General features: G+C 41.4%; 1 protein-coding gene across 1 annotated transcript in view; it reads left to right on the plus strand.

Moving 5' to 3' along the window:
• The first annotated feature begins 1394 nt into the window (after nucleotides 1-1394).
• CD96 (CD96 molecule) overlaps nucleotides 1395-22750 on the plus strand; it is a 52958-nt gene continuing 31602 nt past the window's right edge. Inside the window, exons 1-7 of the mRNA XM_053310096.1 lie at nucleotides 1395-1567; nucleotides 4654-5028; nucleotides 11481-11590; nucleotides 12937-13159; nucleotides 16760-16806; nucleotides 20280-20370; nucleotides 21413-21592. Of these exons, the coding sequence (XP_053166071.1) occupies nucleotides 1498-1567; nucleotides 4654-5028; nucleotides 11481-11590; nucleotides 12937-13159; nucleotides 16760-16806; nucleotides 20280-20370; nucleotides 21413-21592 (1096 nt within the window). The 5' untranslated portion in view covers nucleotides 1395-1497. The remainder of the gene's footprint in view (nucleotides 1568-4653; nucleotides 5029-11480; nucleotides 11591-12936; nucleotides 13160-16759; nucleotides 16807-20279; nucleotides 20371-21412; nucleotides 21593-22750) is intronic.

The raw sequence follows: 22750 nt of genomic DNA on the forward strand, positions 1-22750 counted from the left end.
TATCATCCTGCCTACGTTTTTCAGACTTCCTTCCACTTCCTTGGAGAGATCCTTGCACACTATGGATGTACGCCGTGCTCTGCTGTTCTATATGTCCAGAACACAAGACTTTAGAGCCTCCAAACGTCTCTTCATGTCTTACCAGGGCTCTTCCAAAGGTTCCCCAGTCTCCAGACAACGACTGTCGAGATGGTTGGTGCAGGTGATATTGTTCACATACAAACTACAAAACAAAGCACCTCCAGAAGCTATACGGGCCCACTCCATTAGAGCCCACGCTTCCTCGGCTGCACACCTAGCAGGGGTTTCTTTCACGGACATCTGCAAAGCAGCTACATGGTCCTCTGAGTCCCCATTTATCAAACACTATGCCATAGATGTACGTTCTGCTGCAGAGGCTTCATTCGGGAGAAGCATCTTGAAAAGGGTGCTGCCTTAATTCCTACTGCTCCCCTCCTCCTTTTTTGGAGCTCGCTAGACACCCATTCTTATGGGTATCGACGGATCTCGATCCAGATAAACAGGTTGCTTACCTGTAACTGATGATCTGGTAGAGATCCGTCGATATCCATAAGACCCTCCCGACCTCCCCTCTGCAGTAGGACTACCTTTATGTGCATTGCGGTGTGCAGCCCTTTGCAACGTCCTTTATTGAGCACTTACCTTGGATGAACTCACCTTCGTCTTCTGGATGGTCGTCCTCCACGGCGGTCGTCCAAGAACTGAGGGACTTCGCGCCAAAGACACGCCTTATATAGAACGCTCAGCGTGGGGGCGTGGCTTCGGCGCTTCGACAAGCTCAGGCATGGCTACCGCGTGACTCCTGCGCAGGCACAGAACCCATTCTTATGGATATCGACGGATCTCTACCAGATCATCAGTTACAGGTAAGCAACCTGTTTTTCTCTTACTTCCCTTTTGCAAGCACATTAATTAAAAAATTCTATTACATATATTTAATTTCTTGAACTTTCCTAGAAGTTTAATCTATGCAAAATGACTTTGCCTAGTCAACAACAGACCCCACCTACTAGTATTACCTAAAGCAAAAGGCCTGCATGAATGCTTACTAACACCACATGTTATCATGCATATATTGCTAATGAATATGCTTTTTAGGACACAGATGTTCTACTGTCATCTGTCATAGAATGATCTTAAAAAGACTTAATTTAGAACTTACAACTCAGACTCAATGTGATTGCAATATTTTGAAATAGAGGCAAGTGCACCTCTTTTGTTGTGTGCTGCATTTTTAAAAATCTTAAGACCAACTGCGTATGTAGAAAAGCCAAGCGAGTACTGTGGTTTCCTGTATGCATACATTTCCTCTCAGACATGTGAAAAAGAAAGTATGAAAAATGTAACCCACCAAGGACAGAGAAGAAAAATCATTCTGCTGAATAGCCAGCTTCCGAGGACATAACATTTTAACTTCGTTTGGAAATAAATCTGCATGTCTCATTATGATCATTTTTTAAAAAACCTTAGCAGCACATGGTAAAGATGGAGATAAGATGGCTATTTCAGGCACATAATTTGTTCATCCTAACATGTCTTATGAGCGGTAAGTTCCTCTTTCCGACAAATATATTTATGTTTTACTGTTGAATGTCAGAACTAAGATTTAGAATCCGAATCCGTGTGATGATGTCTTTCCTATCCTTTAAATACAAGGATATATTTAGTGGCGGGGCTGATGAGCTAATGAGTTAGAGATGGCGTGGAGGTCTCGATTGGCCCATTGTAGCCGGCAACTCTTACAGCTTTTATAGTGAAATGGCTAGCAAGTTTATTTCCATTACTGAAATTTCCAGTAATTATGAAAGTAAAGGTATTTAAAGCTTAAGAAGAAGAAAATTTCATTTTAAATGAAATTACAGATGGCAGTGGGGAGTAGCATCTGCATGATTGTTGACCAGCTCTGGTAGCTAGTTCTTTGCCCTGAAGGGCAGAAAAGGTAGACTCACACAAATATGAGTACTAATCATCAAGCCACAGTACCAAATTTTAATTCTTTTGTGCAGCCCCCCTCTGCCCCCCCCCAAGAAAACATACTGTCATTGGTAAAATATGCATGATCACATTTAAATGTTGTTTTTTAACTTTTGTAAACCGTCTTGGGGTTGTTTTTAATGAAAGGCGGCGGTATATAAATTCAACAATAAAAAATAAATGAAGCTTGAGAAGCAGAACATCCTGGTGGAATGTGCCCAACCAAAATGCTTTTGTTTATAAAAATGGTAGATAGATCCTTTCGGGGGCAGCCTTGATCCTATGAGATAATGTAAGCAGTTGAGTCTCTGTACAAGATTATAAGCCTAAATACAGAGTAAGTAGCCAAATTAGACAGGCAAGCTTTAAAGCTCTGCCCTGTTAATTGACCTCTCAGACAACTAGAAAGATACAGACATTCTGAGTCGCAACACGTATTAAGATAAAAGAGCTATTAATAAAAGTTAAGTATTAAAATATTTATTCTTAATTTTCTGTGGATGTTGCCCTTTGATCTTCATACATGTTCTTAAGAATAATTCTCAGGAAGAAATGTCTTAGGTAGAATTTTGTCAGAAGGGAAGCAGCTTCCTGAATGTAAGAATGTAAACTAAGGAAATCTTTCCTTTTGAGATCCTTAGAGCAGGGATTCCCAAATGTTGTTGTATTATGCAATGGCCCTTGGCCATTGTGGCTAGAGATGCTGGGAGCTGTAGTCCAAGGACATCTGGGGACTCAAGTTTAAGAACCTCTGCCTTAGGCTACTTATACCAGGGTGGCCAGCCCGAGGTTCTCCCATTGTTGTTGGACTACAATTCCCATCACCCCCAGCTGCAGTGGTGTAGTCCAACAACAGCTGGGGATCCTCAGATTGCCACCTGTGGTATATGCTGTTTTTTAAAAGAAGGATATGTACTCCTGCTCCTCACTTGAAATCTTTTCTCAAAGCTTTTTCATGCACAAATTTAAATCCAAATTAGTGACTGTTTTTGGTGCACCTAAGCAGTCCACATGCTACCACAAGTCCAAAGATCCATGTAAAATGTGGCCCTTCCAGACAGGGATGAGTTCAGCCCTGACCAAATATTTGCACTCAGCAGTAAATACTCAGAGCTGCAACTGAGATTGAGGGTAAACAGTTGATCCACGTTGAACTCACGAGAACCTGGCAATAGTTTTGGGGCTTTACTGACTTCTTGACCCCCTGGTACTTCAGAAAAAGGCCTGGGCTGGTTTTAAAACCGTGAGAACAGAAGAAAAAAATGTGTTAATAGAGTATTATGTTGAATTAACTATTTATGCAAATACTGCCTTTTTTTCTTTTCTACTGCATTATTCTACAATTCATTGCATTGTGTTTTGGAATGAGGACTGGGAGCCTGTCTAGGGAGGGATGCATTGCATTGCTGTAGTAGAGGACCATTGCTGGTATGCATTTAGTAAACTGTAGACTAAGGAAATCATTCCAAATTTACATCACAAGAAATGGAGCTTTAGTTTTGACCTTACACAGGGAAGGTTAAACCCTTCTTCTGGGTTGAGATCATATTTTCTAGACTGACCTCAGATAATTTGGACTATGATGGCATGTGTCTGTCTGTGGGTAGGGCTGGCTCATCCACTAGCCAAACTTAGGTGGTCGCCTCGGGCACCAATTTGTGTGTGTGGAGGAGGGGTTACCGCAGCTCCCTTGGCAGAAGTCAAGTGGGCAAGGCCCTCCTCCTAGCTGGTCTCTGGCTTGATTACCTCCCTCCCCCCCGTGTGCTTTGTCTCTCTCCCCTTCTCTGCCTTGCTTTGCTCTGTTATTGCTACGAATGCTCAGGGAGGGAGCCTCCATCCTGGTTTCTTAAGTGCCCAGACCCAAAACAGGAAGTATGTGGTGCTCATGATGACTGACATGGCTGCAATTGGGCCTGGTTGGTTGTGAAGGGAAGCTCCTGGCATCACCATTAAAAGCTGCCTCTCAGAGAAACAGATAGTTGTTTTGGTTGGCCCTGAGGATCACAGCCACTACACTGTTAAGGGTGGAGGGAGGTTGTTGTGGCAATAAGGAAAGATCAAGAGTCAAGTGGGCTCCAAGTTCCTCGACTCTTTTTCCTCTCCCACTGTATCCCCAAACCAGTGCAGGCTAATCATTCAGTGGTCATCTGCACAGACTGGTCATTTGGCCCAACCAATGAACAGCCTGCGTGGCTCAAGTTAAAGCCAAGGCTCCACAGTTCCCAGCTGGAGGGGCACTAAAGTAAAACTTTGCCAAGGGCACCAAAAGCCTTTCCGTGTGTGTATTCACACATTCAGCTATACAAGGTTATACAAGGTTTGTTGAAACTTGGTAAACCCTAGAACACTACTTATAACTAAGGGCCCAATCCAAAGAAAATTAGTTACCATTAATTCTCATTGAAATCAAGAGGATAAGTTAGTTTTAGCTAACTTTGTTTCAAATGGGTTCAGTCACAGCAACTGGCTTCCTCTAGACTGGAGCCAAAATATTTAATATATTTTCAATTTCTATATCCTTTAATCTGTTTTTAGTCTGTATATATTTTCATCTGTTTTAAATTAAAAATAAGAAATAAGAGGGGATAGAGCAAAATAAATAAATAAATAGCCATGATATGGGGAAATGAAAATATGTGAATATTTATTGGTTTTTAGTTGAATCTAAAATCATCATTCAGAATGAAAAAACAGTCTATGCCTTTACTGGAAGTGATGTGACTCTTACATGTAGCATCCTGAAAGAAGAAAGAGTCTTTCTAACACAAACTCAGTGGTCTAAGATTGTTGATGACATCCCAAAAAGAATAGTGATCTATCATCCTAAGTATGGTATCGAGTACGCTCCCAGGACATCCAGCCACAGTAATTTGACAGCAAAGTATACAGTGGATACTTACAGTGGATACAACCAGTGGATACTACATCTGACAAATGTTAGTCTGGAACAGACTGGTTTCTATGAGTGCAGCTTTGCTGCATTTCCAACTGGAATAAGCAGCTCAGAAATCCATCTTGTTATTGAGAAACCCGGTAAGTAATAGTGCATTATTATTATTATTTTAAATGAGGGGGTTATGCACAGGAAATGTGACCTCATTCACTATGCTTCGAGGTATACACTTACCTTGTCCTCATTTATCTGTCCTTAATTATCTGCACAATTATTACTACATTAGTAATATGTACTGGTGCTTTTTAATTTATTTATAAATGATCTAGACATAGGGGTAAGCAGCGAGGTGGCCAAATTTGAGATGATACCAAACTCTTTCAGGTGGTGAAATCCAAAATGGATTGTGAGGAGCTCCAAAAGGATCTCTCCAAACTGGGTGAATGGGTGACAAAGTGGCAAATGCGGTACAATGTTGGCAAGTGTAAGGTGATGCACACTGGGAAGAAAACCCCCAACTTCAAGTATACTCTGATGGGATCTGAGCTTTCGGTGACTGACCAGGACAGTGATCTTGGGATCATGGTGGACAGCTCATTGAAAGTGTCAACTCAATGTGCGGCAGCTGTTAAAAAGGCTAATTGCATGCTAGGGATCATTAGGAAGGGGATTGAAAATAAAACGGCTAATATTATAATGCCCTTATAGAAAATGATGGTGCAACCACACTTGGAGTACTGCATACAATTCTGGTCACCACATCTTAAAAATTACATTGTAGAACTGGAAAAGGTACAGAAGAGGGCAACCAAGATGATCAGGGGCCTAGAGCACCTTTCTTATGAGGCAAGGCTACAACACCTGGGGCTTTTTAGTTTAGAAAAAAGACGATTGCAGGAAGACATGATAGAGGTCTATAAAATCATGCATGGTATGGGGAAAGTAGATAGAGAGAAATTCTTCTCCCTCTCCCATAACACTAGAACCAGGGGTCATCTCATGAAATTGATTGCCAAAAAATCTAGGACCAACAGATGGAGGTACTTTTCACACAACATGTAATCAACTTGTGAAATTCTCTGCCATGAGATGTGGTGACAGCCAACAATCTGGATGGCTTTAAGAGGGGTTTGGATAACTTCATGGAGGAGAGGTCTATCATCTGCTACTAGTCGGAGGGCTACGGGCCACCTCCAGCCTCAAAGACAGGATTCCTCTGAGTACCAGTTGCGGGGGAGTAACAGCAGGAGAGAGGGCATGCCCTCAACTCCTGCCTGTGGCTTCCAGTGGCATCTGGTGGGCCACTGTGCGAAACAGGATGCTGTACTAGATAGGCCTTGGGCCTGATCCAGCAGGGCTGTTCTTATATACATTGCTGGCTGTGTTCCTATTGCAACAGGGGTTTTTTGGTTGCAAGGACTGTGCTTCCATTTACAATGCTAATGTTTCCAATTTTGGAGCAGGAATAACAGAGATAGTGATTACAAACAAGATCAAGCACTGTTTAGGAAGGGAATTATACCATGTAAAGATGAGAATAATTGTGAGAGGATTGTCCATAATTTATCTGGAGAGCAGATTGTAAGTGAATTTTTTTTTTAGATCAGCCCAGATAAATTCATCATTCTCCAGCTTCATCAGTAAGTCTTAGACCTTGCAAAAACTGAGCTCTGGTTCTCACTAAAGTAGTAAAATCTATAGCTAGATTCAGACATTATGCTGCATGAGCATACATTTTAGAAGTGAACCTGGATACAGGCCCCTGGAATGCATGGTAAAAATAGGAAGGCCGCATTCGCAGAAAAGGTGAAACCACAGTTGAATGGAACAGAGGTTTAAAATCATGAATGTTTAAATGCGCGCAACCATGGGTTCACAGCAAAAGCAACCTGAAGTTTGCCTCACCAAACTCCAGTTTGAACCTTTGGTTTGTAGTGAGTTTTGTCACCATAACCTGAGGTTTTTTGCAGCAGCTATGTCCAATCGTGGATGCTGCCATAACCATGATTTCATACATTTTCTGGAACTGTGGCACATACCTGCCTAGGATTGCATCCGCTCCATGCCTGCAGTGTTTGCCTCACCCACCACCCACCCTCGTTCCTAATACAACGAAGCAGTTGCCAAGCAACCACTTCCCATTCCAAGCTTGTCAGCCTGTCAATTAGCAAAGTCGCACAGGGGCATGTCCTCTTCCCACTCTGTTCCTGCCTCCTAGCAATCAGGAGAGAAAGGGGATGGGATGGCAAGATGGGCACTATCTGCTTTGCTCTTTAAAAATGAAGTTACAAAGATGTATGTTCACAAGCGCATGCACTCAAGGTGGCAACATAATCAAGGCAACCCCATCAGAGCACTGGGAGGGCAGCATATGGCAGGACAGTGATACACGGAGTCAGGTTAAAGGGGCAGCTGCAACCAGGAATTCTTGAATGGCTCAGGTCTATTTTTTGCATAATGATGGGGTGGAACAGGGGATGTCCCTAGGCTTACTCATGAGAAGGGCCAAGCAGCAGAATCAGCATTGCCTCCAGTGAAAGGAGTGATTCCTCATTTGTGATGATGATGAGGGATGTTCCTGAGCGAACTGCTCGCTCATGAGAGAGTAAGGCCATGGGGATACCCCTTCACAATTCATGAGAAGAACTATCTGTGGGGACAGGGGTGTCAAGCTGAATCGATAATAATATGTGGCGACATCCCTTCTACCACAGCTCTCTCTCGAGAGAGAGCATCAAACCATTGAAACATTCATGAGGGCCGGATGGCAGATGCCACCCTTGCAGTTGGTGAGGGATGACTGTACATTATTTTATAATGATCATTCTGGTAATTATTAGGTCAGGTCTTCCTTACATTGGGTCAGCCAGTAAAAGTACAGTAAGAACATAAGAACAGCCCTGCTGGATCAGGCCCAAGGGCCATCTAGTCCAGCATCCTGTTTCACACAGTGGCTCACCAGATGCTGCTGGAAGCCACAGGCAGGAGTTGAGGGCATGCCCTCTCTCCTGCCGTTACTCCCCTGCAACTGGTATTCAGAGGCATCCTGCCTCTGAGGCTTAGAACAAATTCAGGAAAATAACAATGGCTCTGGTAAAACTCTAGTTCCACTAGAGCTTCTAGTGGAACTTGTATGAGAGAGATTTTTCAAGCATCGCTTTTAACTTCATGCTGAAGTATGTATGTATGTATGTATGTATTTATTTATTTATTTAAAATGTTTCTATACCATCTAAAACCTGCGTCTCTGGGCAGTTTACAATTAAAATCATTGAAAACATCAAATCAATTATCAATTGAAATCATTTAAAGCATTAAAAACATTTAAAACCCAGAATTAATTTTTTAAAAACCCATGATTGTCATAGTTTGACTATGGATGTAGAAGTATGTAGAAGTATGACTGTCAGGGACAATAACCTATCCAAGGTGTTGTTGTTGTTGTTTTTTGTTAGTTATAAGTTTATTCAATCATTGACCAGCAAAACCAAGGTTATCACCCTATTGAACTAGGACAACAGTCAGACAAATATTGTTCACAGTCCATTTAATTTTATTCTTCCTCTCTGCCATTGCAGCACTAATTCTTGATCTCTGTGGCACTGCCTGCTAGAAAGTACCAAAATAGCAAACGTACACATTGCAGACTTTTTTTTTTTGCTCAGAAACTGTGAGCTGGATGATGAGGTATATTAGTCATTAAGAAAGCATGACTCCAAATCAAAATAAAAACCGTTTTGCAGGGAAGAAATTCACCCCAAAATCTTTGAAGAGCAATAGTTAACAACCTCAAAGGACCAAAGCAGAGAGAATGAAAATCACGTCTGCATAACTGGATCAAAGGAAAGATGACAAAATAAAGTTGTTGATTCAGCATTATGAGTATACAGAGAGCTGCAAGGTCTTCAGCTGCTTATCAACCTCTTCCTAACCTTAATTTAAACCACCTGGTCTGCATTCTTCTGCTTAGTATTTTATGTGTTTACTAAATAATTGGCCTGCTTTTTCTTTAGCAAACGTGGTGTAATGCTGCACCAGTATGCAGAGGCAGGACCTCTCTGATCCTTTGAATATACAAAACAAGGGCTTCTTCTGGCTCCTCATGTAGAATACAGGTGCACTGCCCATAAACCTGCATAGATCACTGTGCAGTTGTGGTGCCTGCTGCTAACCAAAGAATTGAATCAAGTCCTGGTGGAGTCAAGTCCTGGTACCAGCTACATGGACAACTCCTGGAACCCTTATGCTGTTCACTGCTGCCTGTCCTGTCAAACAAAGGACTGGGCCATCTGATCACATGTTAACAATCCAGTCTTTTGTTTGGCAGTGCTGAGGCAGTAGTGTACAAGACTTATAAACAGCTTTAATATGTGCAGATAATATGTTCATCATGTGAGTGGTCTACTTTATGTGCAGATAATATGTTCATCATGTGAGTGGTCTTCTTTAATAAGAAGTGTAATATCAGAGAAACAAAAAACTCTAAAAGGACCTTAGATGGGTTGCCAGTTTGACTTTTTAAAAGCCAAGTTCTGAGTTACGGCCCATTTGACCCATGAGTAGGTACTATGAAAGAAACTGTGGATAATCTTCCTCCATATAATACATAAAATAATAAAACCAATAATTATATATTGAGAACATTTGATGCAAAAATATAAATGGCTAAAAATGACAATAAAATACAATGTTCATACAACTAAATCCAAAAACCTTAATCAATGTGTATATGTAATGAGATGAATCAAATCATGTTACAACCAGTCCCAACTAATTGTATCAATCTGGCATTCCAAAAATAATCCTAATATGCTTAAAACCATATGCATTAAGACTATTGTTCCAAGGGCTCCGGGCTTTAAGCATATTAGGATTATTTTTGGATTTAGTTTTATTAAAATTGTCTTTTATTGTCATTTTTAGCCATTTATATTATTGTATTAAATTTAGTCCCTGTCTATCTATCTACCTACCTACTTAGCTAGGTTTTCTTATTTTGATAAGAACATACAAACAGCCCTGCTGGATCAGGCCCAAGACCTACTAGTCCTGCAGCATCCTGTTTCACACAGGGGCCCACCAGATGCCTCTGAGAAGCCCTTAGGCAAGAGGTGAAGGCATGCCCTCTCTCTTGCTGTTCCTCCCCTGCAACTGGTATTTAGAGGCATCATGTCTCTGAGGTGGAGGTGGCCTATAGCCATCAGACTAGTAGCCATTGATAGACCTGTCCTACATGAATTTGTCTAAGCCCCTTTTAAAGCCATCCTAGCTTGTGGCCATCACCACATCCCGTGGCAGAGAATTCCTTAGATTAATTATGCACTGTGTGGGAAAGCACTTCCTTTTATTGATCCTAAATTTACTGACCTTCAGTTTCATGGGATGACTCTTGGTTCTAGCATTGTGAGAGAGGGAGAAAATTTTTTTGCACTCCGTTCTCTCTACTCCATGCAAAATTTAATACACCTCTATCATGTCTCCCCATAGTTGCCTCTTTTTCAAACTAAACCCCCACCCCCCAGATGCTGTAGCCTTACCTCATAACATCTATATACTGAGTCAGACCATTGGTCTTTCTATCTCAGTATTGTCTAGACAGACAGGCAATGGCTTCTCCAAGGTTGCAGGCAGGAATCTCTCTCAGCCTTATCTTGGAGAAGCCAGGGAGGGAACTTGAAACCTTCTGATGCTCTTCCCAGAGTGGCTCCATCCCCTGAGGGGAAGATCTTACAATGCTCACACTTCTAGTCTCCCTTTCATATGCAACCAGAGTGGACCCTGCGTCCCTGCCTAGCTAAGGGGCAAGTCATGCTTGCTACCACAAGACCAGCTCTCCTCCCATAAGGAAGGTGCTCCAGGCCCCTGATCATCTTGGTCGCCTCTTCTGAGCCTTGATGAATTATATGGGGAAAGATTATCTACAGTTTCTTCCTTAGTACCTAAATAGACATTGGCATTTTCTAGTTGGATGGTATTTTATGTAGGTTCTTTTGGAGTTGTTTGTTAACTAGGCTGGAGAACCCCATTAGATCTTTTGCGTGATTAACATCAGAGAAACATTCAGAACACACCTCTGCAGCTACCATGAGCAAAAGATACCACATCCTCAGTAGGCCCTCTCATGTAACCGCTGCATCTTCCATAAGTGTGCTTCTCTGAAGTTATACTGCTCATTTAACCCACCAGCTGTGTAAGTAATAAGAGATCATGGACTGGTACACATATCAGAACCAATCTGTAACATCAGAACTGGCTCTGAGACTATGACAAAACTGAGGGGCTATAATGTCAGTTAATAACCTTCTTATAATTGGCTTAACCTAGAACAATTGTACTCATTTATAGAGAAACTCAAAATATTTGTTGTTGTTTTTTAAACCTGCTAAATATTGTTTTATTTGTTGGTGGGGGGGATCTTTCAAAATGAAATAATGTAACTATTCACTGTGACCACAATAAGAACAGGGAGGAAAAGTGTTTCCCCTCCTACTTAAAGTGCCCCCCCCCGCTCTTTATGGCATAATGGACTTGTAGAATCTTAGTAAGCACTTTTTTTGATGTTGTTGTTGTTGTTGTTGTTGCATTATACAAGCTGAGGAAACTTCTGTGGTAGAAACATTATTAAACCAGACCCTGGAAATTCCATGCTTAAAAGACGTGCCTTCGGTAAACCTGACAGATGCTCCTTTGAAATGGTTAATGGTAAGTAATATTTTCTCAGACACTGATAAGACAAGTGCTATATACACTGACACAAATACAAATATTTCATTTGGACTGTGTGGCTGAAGATCCAAAATATAACTTAATGAAAGGGGGTGGATCTATTTTCAGTGCCAGGATGCTGACAAAAAGTAGAGTAGAAACACTGCAATCACAATGTTCTGCTGTTGCACACACTGGCCATTTGGAGGGGACTACTGACAATCTCACAATCAAGAAGAGCAGGAGTACTTTGGTGTATAAAATGCTTATATGAATCTCAGAAAACTGGGTCCTTATCCCAGCCTGAACAATGAGTGTGTCAAGGCCAAACAGTGTAGTACATAAAGAGGTCTGGGCAGGCAGGCAGGGGGGCAAGCGGGTGGGCAGGGGGAAGGAAGGCTTTGCTTCACTCACCTTCCCCCCAGATGATTAACAGAATGTTGCTGCAAGCACCATCTGTGCTCCCACACGGTCCATCTCTGAAGAGCCGGGACAATGCATCTTGGCCTCTGGTTATCCCACAATGCACCATGAACCGAGCACGGTGCATTGGGGCATTCCCTCAAGGATGGGCACTCTAGGCCCCTGTCTCTGTGTCAGCGCAAGCTGCAAGCATGTGATACCAGCAGCCAGGTTATAGACACCCTTAACCTTGGCTAATAGCCAGGCTTCGCACCACGGTACCGCCAGGATCCATGTGAATCCCGGAAGTTAGGAACATAGGAAGCTGCCCTATACTGAATCAGACCATTGGTCTATCTAGCTCAGTATTGTCTTCACAGACTGGCAGTGGCTTCTCCAAGTTTGCAGGCAGGAATCTCTCTCAGCCCTATCTTGGAGAAGCCAGGGAAGAACTTGGAACCTAGATGCTCTTCCTAGAGCGGCTCCATCCCCTGAGGGGAATGTCTTACAGTGCTCACACTTCTAGTCTCCCATTCACATGCAACCAGGGCAGACCCTGATTAACTAAAGGGACAAGTCATGCTTGCAACCACAAGACCACTTCTCCTTGGCTGCTCATAAGTTTCTTCTGTGCCATATTATTCACTTACCCCAGGTTCATATGCTTTTCCTCCTGGGATAAATGAGGGAAATGGATTGTTTCTATTCATAAACTGACTTTGAAAAGGCAGCACAGATTAAAATTTCTCCAAAGGTTCCATCTGTTGAATACTGCCTTTTTACAAGGCCAGTCCAGAAGGCCTCAGGATGAAAAGACCATGTGAGTAAACTAGAGGATGCAGTTTCAAGGGTGGTTGTTTTTTTGTTTTTGTTTTAGCAGACACCACTGTGAGTACACAAGGCTGTCCAATGATCACTGATATTACTTCTGTTTTAAGCAGAAAGAAAATGGAAATGAAGAGATCCTTATAACGAAGCAGTCCTATTACCAGCATGCCTATATAACCAGTTCTACAGTATATAAAGAAAGAATCCAGATGGATCCAGATAATACATTAAAGATTTCACCTGTATCAGCTCTTGATGATGGCAAGAAGTTTGTCTGCTCTGTTGCCTATCACCCTGGAAGATTCATGAAGAGCACTACTGAAGTAAAAGTATTTGGTGAGGAGGGGCAAATGAGTTGTTGTGAGAGGAAGCTTTTTAGTTATATATTTATTTCATCATCATCAATTTTATTACAGCCTTAAGCCAACCAGAAAAACGAAAAACAAAAGAAAGAACATACAGAAGTGCAATCAATATCATAAAGAGCATCGAAAAAGTACAAAACAGGATTGCTAATAAAACTAAAAATACATTATAAAAAACCATGACAGGATGTCTGCCTCATAGCCCCATAAATGAATTTAGCTACAACTTTAGTAACTTCATCATTGGTGTCAGCCAGGCAATAGTTAAGATAGAAAGAGTCAGGCCTACCAGGGAACTGCTCAAAAATTGGAGACAATAATTCTCTCCTTGAATCACGGTATAGGGGATAATATAGCAAAATATGCATGACAGTTTCAAGGCTACCCTCTCCACACGGACACAGCCCCGAAGCAGAAGGATCTTTAGAAAACCTGCTAAAGAGTATAGCAGAAGGTAATACATTTAACCTGGCCCTAGCAAAGGCCGACCTGAATTTAACAAAGTGAAGGGAAGATAGATATCTGGCAGACTGGTTTCTAACTGGGAGGGAGATGCCGAGATGTAAGGGGGAACAGCGACTATTCCCAAGAGTAACCAGACGTTGATGCTCAATATCCTTTAGGCACTGAATGACAGTAGCCTTCCCCTTTGCATAGCCCAAGGAGAGAATGTGAGAAGGATAGAGCCCCATACCCAACATTTTGGTGGTAACTACAGACAGTCATGGGTTAGGAAAAGAATCCCTCCACATATGTTGAACATAAAGAGATCCCTGGGGCTTCAAACAGAGTTTGAGCCAACATATGAGTGAAGCCACCCAAGCTAGACAGGAGATCGAACAAGAACCAGTCTCGAGGCAAAGAGTAGCATAAGATACGCATTTAGGGACTCGGAAAATAGCTCTAAGGAATCTAGACTGGATTGATTCAATATCCGAACAGACCCCCTGAGTCCATATAGAGACACCAAAGAGCAACTGAGCCCCAATTTTAGCACAGAAAACTCGCAAGGCCATAGGTATAAATTGGGCGCCTTTTCTAAAGAAGAAACGCAAGAAGACAAATAATGTATTGCGTGCCTGAGAAATAGCATAAAGGCGCTGAGATTTCCAATTTAGATTGGCTTGAAAGTAAATCTCAAGATATTTAAACTTGGTAACCTGTTCTATACAGTATATATTTATTTTTATTTAAAATGTTTTAAATGTTTATGTTTAAAATAAAATGTTTTTATTTAAAATGTTTAAATTTCTATTTTAAAATGTCCCAAGGAACTTACAAAAACAAACTGTCCAATTATAACAATACATGGATAAAAACTACAATGGCAGTAGGGACAGTAAAAACAATTCCAATTAAATAGATCAAATGAAACCATATAATAGCAACAGATGTGCAAAAAGGACTCAGATCATTCAGTTAAAAGATTAGGAGAATAAACAGAATTTGACATGATACCCCAAGAACATGCTGTTGGTGTCTCAATCTGTCTGGGAAGGACTACATACTTTTTCCCAGACAGATGCCACCACTGAAAAGACCCTTTCCCTAGTCACCTAGCTCACCATACTTGTGAAAATATTCACCACATTTTGTTCTGTTTTAAGCCCTGTTAAGACATTACATTGTACATTCGTACAGAAGTTGGTACACATGCACTTGTTTTTGTGAATGACTGTACATGTGTTTCATTTTAAAAACAAACCTGCATCCTGATGCCCTCAAATGCAGAATACAGACAGGTAGTGTATACTGTATGGGTGTTGAACATAATGTGTGAATAACTCTATATGCATAAAATGTGCATACAGCCCTGTTCACACATTATGTTCAACACACATACAATGTGCAGATCTAAGAAGGTTCTCTACAGCATGGGCCCATCTTCTCAACACACTGGCATTGGCTTAGTCAGGAAGTTAGCCACTGTATGCAAAATGTATGTGTGTTGAGCATAATGTGTGGATAGGGCTTTCAGGCATTGTGAAAAAGTGATTAGGCTTGTTACTCAGTTACCTTGTGCTGTTTGAGACCTAGCTGCATGAGTTGCTGCTATTGCCTTGTCTCCTTCCTATAAGGAGACACATTCAGAACAGTGACTCATGCAAATACACAGCAACTGAGCTGCTATGAAGCCAGGTAATATTTACACCTACAAGCTTGAAGTAAACCTTTTTGAGCGTAATTGGGCGGGGGGAGAGAATATAGCTCAGCTGTCAGAAGTCTAAGAATAATATATTGGAGAGAGAGAGAGAGAGAGAGAGAGAGAGATAGATAGATAGATAGATATAAACTTGTTTTATGCTATTGTTAACCACCCAGAGATGAAAGTTTGGGGAGGTGTACAGATTTGATAAATAAATAGATCAGATTCATTTATTTATGGTCAACGACCAAATAAGCACTACAGTGATAGATAGATAGATAGATAGATAGATAGATAGATAGATAGATAGATAGATAGGATCTTTAAAGGTGCAATTTTAATGCTCTTAAAATGAATAAATATCAAGCAGTGAATCTCTGTTACACAACTTCCGACTTTCCGGAGCCAATGACTTATTTGTTACCCAGTCTGCATAACTCAGCATGTAGCAGAGGTTTTCACAGAACAAATGTGAGGGATCTGGTGTGTGTGGGGGCGGGGGGATGATGCTTGTCATTCACTGTCAGAAATAAAATAAAAATAGAAGTTGACGGGCAGAGAATAGTTCCATCTTGGTTTCTCTAACACAGAAATGGCTTTTGAGCGTATATACTGACCAAACCGCTCTGTTACCTTTGCTCTTGGTAGATTAAAACAGAGTGTATACACTGGGATCTGTTTTGTGCTTATTGTATAAATATATTTTCTCTGGTGGGGGGTGTGAAGGTTAGTGATCAAAATCAGGCTGGCAATATGAGTGACAGCATTCCCAGCCTTAAAAAGCCTCTGAAATACAGTACTCTCCCTTTGCTCAACAGTACAGAACTGGAATCCTAAACATAGCTGGTGTGATCCAAAGTCTGGCAGAGCATCTGATAAGTCCACACATATTAAGGCTTCTTCTCATTCTCCTCTGTAGCAGGAGCAGTGCTTTATGATACATGGATTATTTTAGTAGTCTTGGTATCCTCCATTGGCATCTATGTCTGAATGGGTGCCAGAAAATTGCTTCATCACTTCCACATCTGATCTGGGTTGACAGAAAAAGTCATAAAAGACAAAAATTGAGATTCCCCAACCCCACGCCATGGTCTTCACCTCTGTGAATTGGCCTATTCTGACAAATTAAGGAAAAGGCTCCCCCAACAGTATCCAGTTTTAGAGGAAGAAGAACCACAGGCATGACAGAACACTGCAGAGTATGTTTGGCATTTGCCAGTAGAGAAGTTAATAAGCAGAGAATAGTGGGCTATTAAAAGCATTTTGATATTATGAAGTACTGCTCTTACTTCATCTGTGTGCAGTCATTATAATCACAGGATTAGCTTTGAATCTGTTCTATAAAAGAGGCTACTGAGCCATATGCAAGAACTTGTAACCCTGGAGTAATTAATTAAAAATCTCTGTTTTGTTTCTGTGCTCAAGTCAAACCAGAAATCAGTTTGGCGCTCTACCCAAGTTTCACAGGAAAGGTGAGTGAGTTTACCCGTATAGAGACATGTGAACGCATGGGTTTGTGAACACTAATAACTTGCCAATCATCCAGTCAGAATGGGGGAGAGGGGAATGTTTGGTGTGTGGGAGACACCTGCAAGCGCATTTTTTTTAAAGCTAGGAATTACCCAAGCAAAAATAACTTCTCATAATCATGAGACCTTCCACTGTTAACCTGATCATTCTGGAGAGGGGATCCAGAAAATATATGATCGTATATTCATGATCAGAACATTCATGACCTTTTAAGGACTAAGAACGGAACAACCCTGCTAGATCATGTCAAGGCCTTTCGCGTCCAGCATCCTGTTTCCCATAGTGGCCCACCAGATGCCTCTGGGAAGCCCACAAGCAGGAGATAAAGGCATGCCCACCCCCAGCTGTTATTGCTGAAACTGGTGTTTAGAGGCATCTTGACTCTGAAGCTGAAGGTAGGCTATACACGTCAAGACTAGTAGCTATTGATATACCTGTCTTCCATGAATTTGTCTACACCCCTTTTAAAGCCATCCAAACTGGTGGCCGTTACCACATCCTGTGGCAGAAAATTCCATGTTAATTATGCACTGTGTGAAAATGTACTTCCTTTTGTGGGTCCTAAATGTCCTGGCAATCAGTTACATGCAATAATCTCTGGTTCTAGTGTTGTGGGAGAAGGAGAAAATTCTCTTTCCATCCATTCTCGCCACACGGCATGCATAATTTTATAAACCTCTACCATGTCTCCTCTTACTGATTTCTTGTAATGATAACCCCTTGATATCTTCAGGGGGTAGAAAAGAACAACACAGCATAATGGTGATCTTGCCATACCTGTATATCAGCTTTACATCATCCTTGTCCTTTATTCATAGGTAAACCTTTTCAGGGTTTACTTTCAAACTTCTCTGGCTACAGCTGTTTTTTTCCTCTAGGCCAGGGGTTCCCAAACTGTGGTACTCCAGATGTTGCTGAACTACAACTCCCATTATCCTCAGCCACAATTTATTATGGCTCAGGATTATGGAAGTTGTAGTTTAGCATCATCTGGAGTACCACAGGTTGAGAAGCCCTGCCCTAGGCTCACATGTTGTTTGCTGTTAAACAGAGATTTTAAAGACAGACACCAGCAATAGTCACTAAAGGTACTGTGCTGGGGGTGGATAGGGCCAGTTACTCTCCCCCTGCTAAATAAAAGAGAATCACCACGTTAAAGGTGCCTCTTTGCCAAGTTAACCATATGTTTCTCTTCCTCCCCCCACACTCCTTTCCTCCCTTTCTCTCTCTCTTTCTGTTTTCTGTCCCCTGTGAAAAGTGAGATAAATTATTTATTATATTGTTCTGAGCTGTACAAGATGATTTGAAATTATGTCCATTTCTATATTTTGTAGTCAAACCACATTGAATCTGGGTCCTCAGTGTAACAAAACAGTCTACCAGTATAAACATGTCTATTAAGCTGACAACTTCCTTAATAGCTCATCTTTGTCTAGGCAGCTTAGCATTTTGCTGCACCAAAAGTAAGGCTGTTCTGACTGTGCTTTCATATTAAGGTCTGTCAACAGGGGACCAAACCACATCCTCCCTGCTTTCAGACAAATTGCATGTCAGACAGAGCCACAGCTATGATAATAATTTCCTTTATCTTGTGAACTATTTTAGTGCTAATATTGTGCTGCCTTCATTACACATGTGATTGGGTAGAAAATGTACAGAGTGATAATGGACAGGAATGATTTGAAATATACCTCATCTAGAACTATTCCGGTATTCTTCTTTTATGTCACAGTATCACGCAAATGTATTGTTCAGTCTGGGTTTACTTTTGAATAGTATAAACCATGTGAGATTTGGGATACAAAGGCCTGAAGATATTGACAAGATGAATTCAAGTGTTGTTAGACTGCAGTTCACAAACCCACAAAACTCCACAGTCATCTTTCCCCATCAAAATCCATGGGCTATAGGAAACAGGCTATATCTCAGTGGTACAATGTGTGCTTTGTATGCAAAGGGCCCCAAGTTCCATCTCTGGCAGCTCCAGGAAGGGCTGGAAAAGAACCCTTTCTGAAACCATGGAGAGCTTCTTCCAATCAGTGTAACTAATCCTGAGCTATATGAACCAATGGTCTGACCCTGTATAACAGCCTCATATTTTTCCTCCATCTGTTTGTTGACCAGCAAAACTAGAGCAATTGTTATCTATCATTATCCATCTTTAAATTTTTATACCGCCTTTTATTAAAACAATCCCAAGGTGGTTTAAAAACATTTAATACAATATAAGACTATAAAAGTTACACAATAAAAATATTAAATTGGAATACAAAAATACCAATCTAATTAAATGTTTAAAAAACACACACAATATGACCATAAAATACAGAGCAGTAGCAACAAAAACAGCATTCATATACAATCCTGGATAAAAAGCCAAGATTTCACTTGCTTTCTAAAAACTGTGATGGAGACTGAGGAATGGATGCCCATTAGGGGAGAGCATTCCAACGTCTGGGGGCAATAACTGAGAAGGCCCCATTCCACATGCATGGCAGCCAAGCCTCCCTCATTGTCAGCACACAGATATAATCTTCATTATATGCAACAAAATGATCATTTTTGCCCATTGATTTCTATTTGTTCTCAATTGGTCACTGTCCTCGCACATTAAAGTCTATTACTGCATTGTTTATTTCCAGAATGATGAAAGTCAGCTTCAATTTCACATGTGAGATTGACCACCTGCTGTCTTGCACATTGACCAGAACATTGTCTAAACTCTGACTCCAAGGTAGTTTCTTGGTTGAAGGGCAGGGAGTGGATAGACTTCTCTGCCCACCTCCCCTCCATTTCATTTCCTCAGCCAACAAGCCATTGTTACTACTTGGTTGAAGAAATGATGAGTGAAGAGCAAAGATATTTATCTCCCTGTGCCTTGGTTCTTCAAGCTTTCATTCAAAATCTTTCATCACTGCACTCAGTGATCTATGTTTTAAAATGTTTCTCTACTCCACATGATAAACTCTAAAATGGAATGATTCAGACATGAAACCTGATATGGCATGGATGATACAACAATTATTATTGTTGTTGTTGTTCATAACAATTAATACAAGGCATACGGGGTCTTTTGGGGGTGGGCGGAATGGTTAGCACTATCAGGTTTTCTTCTAGACATATCAGGTTTTCTTCCATCTATTTTAGAACCTCTTATGCAGTGGGTGGCTGCTCTGGCTTTGTGCCTTTCTGCTCCGCAGTGGGGGTGGTGGGCAAGAACTCTTCCTTGGGCTCCACAATGCTGATGTGATCTGCATTGTTAGTTCTATAGATAACTAACCATCTCACTCCTAAACATTTTTATCTGGACGTACGTCCTACTGATCTAAATGTCAAAATGTTTAGTATGGCAGCCTTAAAGACAAATTAACAGACTTAAAAGCAAGTGACTTGATTTTCTTTTCTTGTCTAACAGGACAATCTTATCTGCATGGTAAGGAAGGCATTTCCCAAGCCAAACCTCCTGTGGTATTTGAATGGAAGGATTATGAAGGACATATCTGAAGGTAGTGCAAACATGGCCTAAAATGGCATCTTCAAAGGACACCTTCAAAATGTCTACTGTGAGGAGGCACTATAGCTACAATGAATTGAGAATTTAGGACTCCCTCATGTATATCAATGCATAAGCAATTTTTCTAATCCTGAAGAAGTCGGGGGTGGGGGCAGTTATGGCAGTTATAGCAGTAAGATTCCCTGTTCTGGTGTACAGCCACATTTCATCAAGACAAATCTAAACTTCCTCCTGTGTCATGTCATCCACCCTTTCCTTATTTGTCTTCTCTTTTAGATGATGAGCCTGATGACAGCATTGTGTCATTTTAATGCAATTACTGTACAGAGGCAGCCCGTCCAGGTAGGGCACAGGAAGTGGAAAATGAGTAGCAGGTACAGCTCATTCCCACTCTTTGTGTGCTGCCCCTGCCTCACCCCACTGCAGTGCTAACCCCAGGTGTGCAGGCTGGACATTCACTGGGTTGGGAAACCAGGCAAATGACCAGCCTGCATGCCTGGGGTTAATGACATGCTGGAACAGGGCAAAATTGAGTGAGGCAGCTAGGGCAGGGCACAAAGAATGGGAACGAGCCACACCTGTCACTCATTTCCCACCCCACACGAACAGGCCACAATGAGCCACAACTCTTACAGTATAGTGCCAGACTGTTAAAGCATTGTATACATTATAAATATTATTGGCTGACATATAGGGCACCCAACTAACTTCACTGCTGCATCTGGGAAGCTGCAATTTCTGATGCCTCCCCCTTCCCCGGGATGCTCTCTGAGCCACCTGAAAATATGTCCCTGGGGGTTGCACAGCCTTCTGGGATATATTTTTGAATGACACAGAGAGCTTCCTGGGGAAGGGAAAGACATCAAAAATTGTCACTTCCCCACTGCACTGGTGCAATTAGTTGGAAAGTTCTGTTAGGCTTGCTACAGCAGTGGATTCTTGCTCTGCATGTCAACCATAATTATTAAACTAAGGTGATAAAAAGTATTATGTAGCTGTTGTCAGACTGATCTCCTTTCTACACCTTTTCAAAGGCATCATTGTTGAAAGTGATACAAATGATCGAGATGGTTTTTATGAGATGAGATCACGATTAACAATAAAGAGAACAACTCAGCCACCCATTCATCGGACTTTCAAATGTATGTGTCTGTACCCATTGCCTGGAAATGAAACACGTAATATTTCATCTGAAGAAATAGCTCTTCCTTTTGGTAAGTCCATGTCAAGTTGTGAGCTATCAAAAATCCAAAGAGAGCATCATCTACACATGATATATCTAAGTGAATACACTTTGATAATCATCAGAAACAAGGGAAAAACACTTTGAGTGTTATATGAACCATTACACATGTTTTTTGAGGCATGAGGTCATTTGTGCTAAGGAAATAGTTAAATTTATTGTGATATATTCAATATTATTGCATATGCAGAAGGTTTCTCAACTATATATTGGCATCTGCTCGAAATCTATACATTTCAAATACCTTGTCTCTACCTGTTTTTTTGTTTTTTTTGTATGAAGCAACGTTAATGTGCATCTGATCTATTGTGCCTTAAAAACTACATAGCTTCATATAGGACTTGAATGGGTCTTGATAGGCTAAATTTGGGACTCTAGTTTTAAGTTAATCTCCTTAAAAGGAGACACAGATATTTTGATTCTTTCTAACCACTTGCATCCACTGCGTTTGTTTTCTCACTGATGCCCCTTAGCCTTGAAGGTGGTGCTGGCAAATACCATTCTAGTGCACAGTTTGCGGTAGTCATTGCAATGACTACCATCTCTGGCTGGAGAGCCTGTGACAGCTTTGACTTAGTGCCTGGAGGTGATAATGGGCTGGATAAGAGTTAACAAGCTGAAATAAAATTCAGAGATGGCAGAGGTTCTCCTGGTTAGGAGATTTGTTGATCTCAATGGCATTGCACTCCTCTGTAAAGAACAAGTTTGCTGCTTAGGTCTGCTTCTGGACTCAGGTCTGCTCCTTGCAGCTGTGGCCAGGAGTGAATTTTGACAGTCTGAAATGCCAGTGGTGCCCACACCTGGATCGTGCAGATCTAGCCATGGTGACCCATGGCCTTGCACATCTCATTTAGACTACTGTCACACACTCTACATGGGGTAGCCCTTGAAGACAGGAACTTCAGCTGGTATAGAATTCAGAAGCAAGGGTGCTGATGGCTGGCAGGTGTTCAGATCATATCACCCTGCTGTTATATCGGCTGCACTGGTTACCACTGTGTATTTCCAGGTGCAATTGAGAATGCTGGTTGTTACCTTTAAAGGCCTAAACAGCATAGGGCAGATGCCTGAAGATCAGCCTACGCCCAATCTGCCCAACCCATAAGATCTTTTGGAGAGGCCCTCTGTA

Source organism: Hemicordylus capensis, chromosome 3, assembly GCF_027244095.1.
Source record: "Hemicordylus capensis ecotype Gifberg chromosome 3, rHemCap1.1.pri, whole genome shotgun sequence".
Classification (NCBI taxonomy): Eukaryota; Metazoa; Chordata; class Lepidosauria; order Squamata; family Cordylidae; genus Hemicordylus; species Hemicordylus capensis.